The 6,680-nt window shown below is 37.5% G+C and overlaps 1 protein-coding gene across 1 annotated transcript; it reads right to left on the reverse strand.

The window, feature by feature from the left end:
- Window positions 1-2,818: 2,818 nt before the first annotated feature.
- On the reverse strand, window positions 2,819-6,173 carry LOC113118808 (extracellular calcium-sensing receptor-like). Its single transcript, XM_026288217.1, has 6 exons — window positions 5,959-6,173; window positions 5,360-5,651; window positions 4,446-5,249; window positions 4,109-4,336; window positions 3,818-3,941; window positions 2,819-3,732 (listed from the first exon to the last, which is right to left on the reverse strand). Exons 1-6 carry the CDS (start codon window positions 6,171-6,173, stop codon window positions 2,819-2,821), a joined length of 2,577 nt encoding a protein of 858 aa, XP_026144002.1.
- Window positions 6,174-6,680: the final 507 nt, after the last annotated feature.

A 6,680-nucleotide genomic window follows, 5' to 3' on the forward strand; every position in this document is an offset into this window, starting at 1 on the left:
ATGTATAAACAACCCGCACCCGACCAATGTTTTCAACTAACCCATGCATGAATGAAATGACTGAACTGGTACATGTCGTTCGTGAACTAAATGAATGAGAGTATACTGGGTCAGTCAGCCATTTAGCATTTCAATCTCGAAAAGGGCAGTACTTTGCACTTACGCTCATTTAGTATTTAGCATACAGAACATAACTCCACGTTTAATCGCCGATTTTGAATGTGAATATTTAACATATGAACTGTCTGACCAAACAATTAAAATAATTATGCAAGAAAATCTCGTTCTTAGACTTTATTTATTGAATGCAATTATGCACACATTTTAATATGTGTTACATAAGACATTCTTTTTCGCTACTTGCTGTGGCGTATTTTGTGTAATATGAAGAAATGGTCACTGAACGAATCAGTGAATGAATCTGAACGAATCATTTTGGTGAATGAACTGAAAATGAACGAATCTCTTAGTAACAAAATTTCCACCACTAAGACTGAGCTTGTGCGTCGTCTTCGCACCAGTTATTCAGCCAATAAAGTGTAGGCCCATGTATTTCAAAACTGTGTCTAGTACTAAATAAATTAGCGACCCGAATATCATTACAGATATTTTTTGATGACTCATAACCGGGGGTAACCGCGGGTGACTGCAGGCACTCGCTCATTTTGGATCAACCCGCGTATCACTGCCAGTGGGTGAAAATTCTCTTCTCAAAGCATCTTTACTATTTTCCTGGTTTTGGAATCTCTCAGTGGGAACATTTCTGACCATTTTGAATGGTAGTCCACAATGAAAAGGAGATAATTGTTCTGTTTTTTACTTACAGGAAATGGTCCCATTAGTAGGGTGACCACCTGCTAATAAACCCAAGGGGGGACAAGGGGTATGTTTCTGAGGGACAATGTGGGACACTAACACATACCACCTTACATGGTTTGTTAATAATGCCCTATTCCCCTAAACATATGTAATTGCTGATGTATGCTCATGACAGAATTTACAAATGCACTTCCACTTTTTTACTTTATGACTTTTTTTACAATTTACTTTAGCTATTTAAAGGTGCTGTAGGGAACTTTTGTAAAAAAATATGGGCTCCTCCCAGTGGTCCTATTGCCATTTGCAGAAACACTCCCGGTAAAAAATAACCACTCAGAGCTGCGGTCCGTAACTTTGTTTGTGTTCAAAATGTAGAAAAATGTATATAATAAGCGAGTACACCATGAATCCATTTTTCAAACCATGTTTTTAGCTTGCCCTGAATCACTAGGGTGCACCTATAATAAGTTTTTATATTCTGACTATTTTAGATTGCTTCGGGGATACCGCGGCGGAGTAACCCTGTACCTTTGTGATTCTTCATAGACATAAACAAAGAGAAGTAGTTCCGGCTACGATGTTCTTCCGCAAGACGCAAGCAGTTCTGTTAACCGCTAGAGCAACAAAAGTTCCCTACCGCAGCTTTAATTTTATTTATTTTTCATTACAATTTATTCACTTTAAATAAATTATAATATAAAATTATAGTATTAAAATGAATTGTAGTTGCTCAACACCACAGGAACAGTAAAAAAAAAAAAAAACTCTAAACTAAACTCACAACTCCAGAGGTTCACGGAAAGAGAAAGGGGAGGAAGGATGATGAACTTACATGTTAGTAAAGGCAGGCGCATGAAAAAAAAAAAAAAAAAGTGTTTGAAACAGGACACACCTTTTCTTTTTTAATTGATGATGGCGGTGCCTCAGAGTCTCTTTCTCATCTCTTTCTCGCTTTGGAAAGCATGAATCTAAAAGTTCCTTCCCAGTGTGTCTGGTATGCACGTGTCTGCGCTGTCATGACAACAACGAAAAAGTTGTCAACAACCTAGTCAGCAGTTCAACTGAGGGGTGGGTGTGGCAACAGTAGCTTGCTGAACTGTCAAGTAATGTTCGTTTGGCTGCCTGGGGCTCGAGGATATAGAGCGACCAACTTTTTTTGAGCAAGCATTGATTATGCGTGACAGTCTCAATTTGTGGGACGCATGAACTGGGCTTCAAATGCTGTGTGCGGACACGCTACGCGGGACGGGTCACCCTACCCATTAGGTCCAGGCTTTGTAACATGCATGGTCTCCTGGTCAAAATAACCAGTACAAAATGTGAAGGATAAATAAAATAAAAAAAGATATGAATGAATGAATTAATTAATTAATTACAAAGACAAAATATGTGATTTATATGATATTTGTTAACACAACTGTGTATTTACAAATCACATGATGCACCTATGGATCTTGTTTTGTGAATTAATTTGTGAGTCATGTTTTTTGGATATGTATTTATACTTATATTCCTGAGTCAGTTCTGTCTTTGTATAAATTTGCAGAAGTCTTTAATGTGATTTTTATATATCAGTCAGACACTTTTGGTGCATCATGCAGACCTGCCACAACTGTGATACAACTTCAAGGTCACCAGTTTTGCAGTGTAGTGGGATATTGACAACTAAGCAATGGTTGCTTTAAATCTGTTTTGGTGAAATATTTTCTGTATTTTAATGGAAAACGATTTATTGAAAACCATTTTTTTCTTATTTATCAATATTGAAATATTGAAAAATAAAGCATTGGTAGCTTTTAATATGGTGATAATTTTGTATTGTAATATTTTATTGTTACATTATGGCATCATATTAGAAAACATAAAATAAATATAATAAACGTATAAAGCATATAATGATGCATATCTTTTTATTAAAGCTGCTACAAGTTGGACAGTAAAATAGTGTGAACTAGGCAGAAATACCATTTTAAGAAACTTTCCCAGTCAGCATGTGCAATTATTTCTTTTCAGCTTTTCTTCCCATGATGGCTTTTTTAGTGTTTCTTTCAGGGTGTAAAAGGATGATATAGCACTTTGGGGCAAATATGGCCACCAGTAATCCAAAACTAGAAGCTAAAATAGCAAATATCTCCACAGCCACTGCATATTTCCCTGGTGAGCTCACATATGCTGGAACAAATGCAATCCACACAGCACAGAATATAAGCATACTAAAGGTAATGAATTTGGCTTCATTAAAATTATCTGGAAGATTTCTAGCAAGAAAAGCTAACAGGAAGCTTACTGCTGCCAGGAGGCCAATGTACCCAAGCAGAATGGCAAACCCAGCCACTGAACCAATGGCACATTCAAATACTATTTTAGATCTGATATACTGAATGTTTTTATGGGGTGTTGGAGAGGCAGTTGATAGCCACACTGCACATATCACAACCTGGACAGCAGTGAGAACTAGGACGGTGCCTCTTTGTTGAGCTGCTCCAAACCATTTCATTGTACTTGTACCCTCTGGTCGAGATGACTTGAACACAGCTATTACCACCATTGTCTTGACCAGGATGCTCGAGACACAAAGTACAAAACTAATACCAAACATGGCGTGTCTTAGTTGACAAGTCCACAACTGTGGCCTGCCAATGAACAGCAGCACACACAGAAAACACAGTTTGAGTGACAACAGCAGCAGGAAGCTGAGCTCTGAATTGTTGGAGCGTACCACAGGAGTATTACGGTAATGAGCAAAGATGACCATCACAAGGGAACAGAAGCAGGTGCCAAGCAGGGAAGCAGTAGTAAGCGAGACTCCCAGAGGATCCTCATAAGACAGAAACTCTACTTCTTTAGGGACACAGTGATTTTTTTCTGGACTGGACCAGAATTCATTTGGACACACTGTGCATTCAGCAGAATCTGTTAAGACGAATAAGGGAAATAATATTTGTGTAATATTTGCAGAATCATGCACAAAATATATAATTTTAATACAGCTTTTCACCTGATACATTAGATATCTCTCCATCTGCACAGGGCAAGCAATCAAAACAGCAGACAGGAAAGCCCTTCCTCATGGCTCGTCTGGTTCCTGGGGGGCAACTCTCACTGCACACAGACCGTGGGGGCTGAAGGATACATCATCTGTTATTAAGAATTTTTGTATATCACCTAATGACAAACTTTTCATTCATTTCAGCTTTTTCATTTAATCTATTCTTGTCTGTCTTGTCATAACTTTGTATAGTATTAAGACTATATATATGCAAAAGGATAGTTTTAGTTTTTAATTTACTTTTTTTGTCTTAGAGTTCCAGTATAATGCATCGTCATCCAGTGTGAGCACTTTCCCTGTTGTCGCCCCTTCATCTACCACACCAACTGTGCGGACAACAATCGATCCATCAGAACTCGGCTGCCAGTTCATCACATCATAGATGGCCAGTGCATCTCCATTCTTATCAAATGACACACGATCCCCAAAACCTGTGGTGAAGTTCACTTTCTGTAGGTAGTGAACCATCTGCACAGGTTATAAAAGTAAGTATTAGTCATATATTTATGTATTTTTTTCCCCATTAAGTAGACTTTGCAGTGCAGTGAACAATGGACTCTATTGCTGTGAGTCTTACCTGCCATGGCTGTAGGTTGGATATGTCAGCACATCTGTTCCCATTGAATGGTCCTCTCCCCTCCTCACACTGCATCAGGTCATGAAGTGCATGTGCCAGGGCATAAACTGCTTTATACACATTATAAGAGGCCCTCAGCTCTGATACATCATTATATTCATGAACTGTGCTGTTCAAATCCTCTTCCGCTGTACACATTTTTTCCCCATCTCTACTTCCATTCTCAAAACTGCACCCAAACATGTTCTCCCAGAAGATTCTCACCAAATTATTTCTTGGATCGTTGTCAGGTTGTAGACATAGAAGAAAGTCATTAAGTCCCTGGATCTCTCCTCGACGGATGGCAATGCCCAGTGTGCCCCCAACAAGGGGTACAAAACGTGGAAGGTGGAGCACAGGTGAGGTGGTCCAAGCCTCACTTGCAATCCACTGCCTGCCTGTCACATTTTGCAGTAACAATTCGTCCATCAGGGGTAACAGATCAGTTGAGAATGCCACCACTACTCTGGCTGTAGAGGCTTTAATCACTGCCACTATGCGCTGAATGTCCCTGTGATTATCATAGGGAATTATTTCAGAAAAGGCCACACACCCTCCAAATTTCTGCATTTCATGATGGAAAGACTGAGCAGCATAGATTCCATAATCATCATCACTATAAAGAACCCCAACCCATGTCCATCCAAAATATTTTAAGATCTGAACCATAGCCCGCACCTGGAAGGCATCACTGGGGATTGTTCTGAAGAAAGAGGGGTACTTTTTCCTGTCACTCAAACAGGAGCAGGTGGCATAGTAGCTAATCTAATTAGGAGAGATCGTAAGAAAGCAGAAATATGAAAGTGGGTAAAAGAGAAAGAAAGAATTTGACATTCTATAAAAGATGCACAAAATATATTCATATCAAATCTTACCATTGGAATGCGAAAAAGACCAAGTACACTAGAAACTGCAATGGAGTGAGTGGACCCAGGATCCCCAACAATAGCAATCACTGGTGGTGGGCCAGAGCAATTCAGGTTTGAAAATGTATTTGTTGTGCCACTAATAAGAGTTGTAGCAGCCCGGAATGCCACTACAAGCTTCAAACAGTTGTCATAAAGATGATAACCAAGCGTGATGTTAGGCAACAGGTGTGGATTCTTATTGATCTCATCAACAGCGAAAACCATTGTTTGTGCCTGCTGGAAACTTGACATATAGAATCTAGGAGGACAAAAAAAAAAGTTCAGTGACAATGTACATTATATATATATATATATATATATATATATATATATATATATATATATATATATATATATATATATATATATATATATATTCATTTTAAAAACATATTAATAATCAAATAAAGCCCATTGCATGTAATCAAATAAAAAGGATGCTAAATAATTTTCTGAACATCTGGCAATTGTTACTTTTTATCTTCTTATTATTATTATTCTTATTATTATTTTTTTCCATATTCTTCAGTCAGCATAACTTTTCATCTTCTACTTTCCACACTCACTCCTCACACTTGGGCTGTTCCGGTTCCATTCTGAAACTAAGTTCTGGAAAGACTTTGAGGTGCTGAACTTCAAACAAGCCTCCAAAGATAAAATCTCCACCCTGGTACATCCCGTTCAGCTTGAAGTGTCCCTGAATTTGACAGGAGTCTGAAATTAAAGCAGAAGAGACAAAAGTACAGGAAAGATAGAGACAGATGTTTAAAGTAATCCTCATTTCTCTTTCTTAATCTCTGTATGACCAGCTCACTCTATTGATTCCCTAATTTATTATAAGGACTGTGCATTTTTTTGTCTTCTACAGAACAGGTGATGTCACATGGACCTCCCATGGAATGAATACATCATTATGGAACATAAAAATAAAAAAATAAAAAAAATGTACTGATAATTTCCTGCAGGAGAATTTCCTTTAATGCACAACACAACACAATATAATGTCAAATGTAAAATATATGTAAAGCTATTATAAAATTTTATTAAAACTATTATGCATTCTATTAAAAATCTATATGGGAAATTCCTTTATATTAACATAGTACATTGGGCGTTGTTTTTACAGACTTCTCTGAAATTTGTACATTCATTATTTATAGCATTATAAGTTGTTTTAAAATATGTGTTTTTCAAATAAGCATCTGCTTTTGCATGTTTTAACAAGCTGAGATCAGCTCAGATAAACTGGGTTAATTGATTCTGGTCTTGAAGATCTAAGACAGTGGTA

This window comes from Carassius auratus, chromosome 18, assembly GCF_003368295.1.
Source record: "Carassius auratus strain Wakin chromosome 18, ASM336829v1, whole genome shotgun sequence".
Lineage (NCBI taxonomy): Eukaryota > Metazoa > Chordata > Actinopteri > Cypriniformes > Cyprinidae > Carassius > Carassius auratus.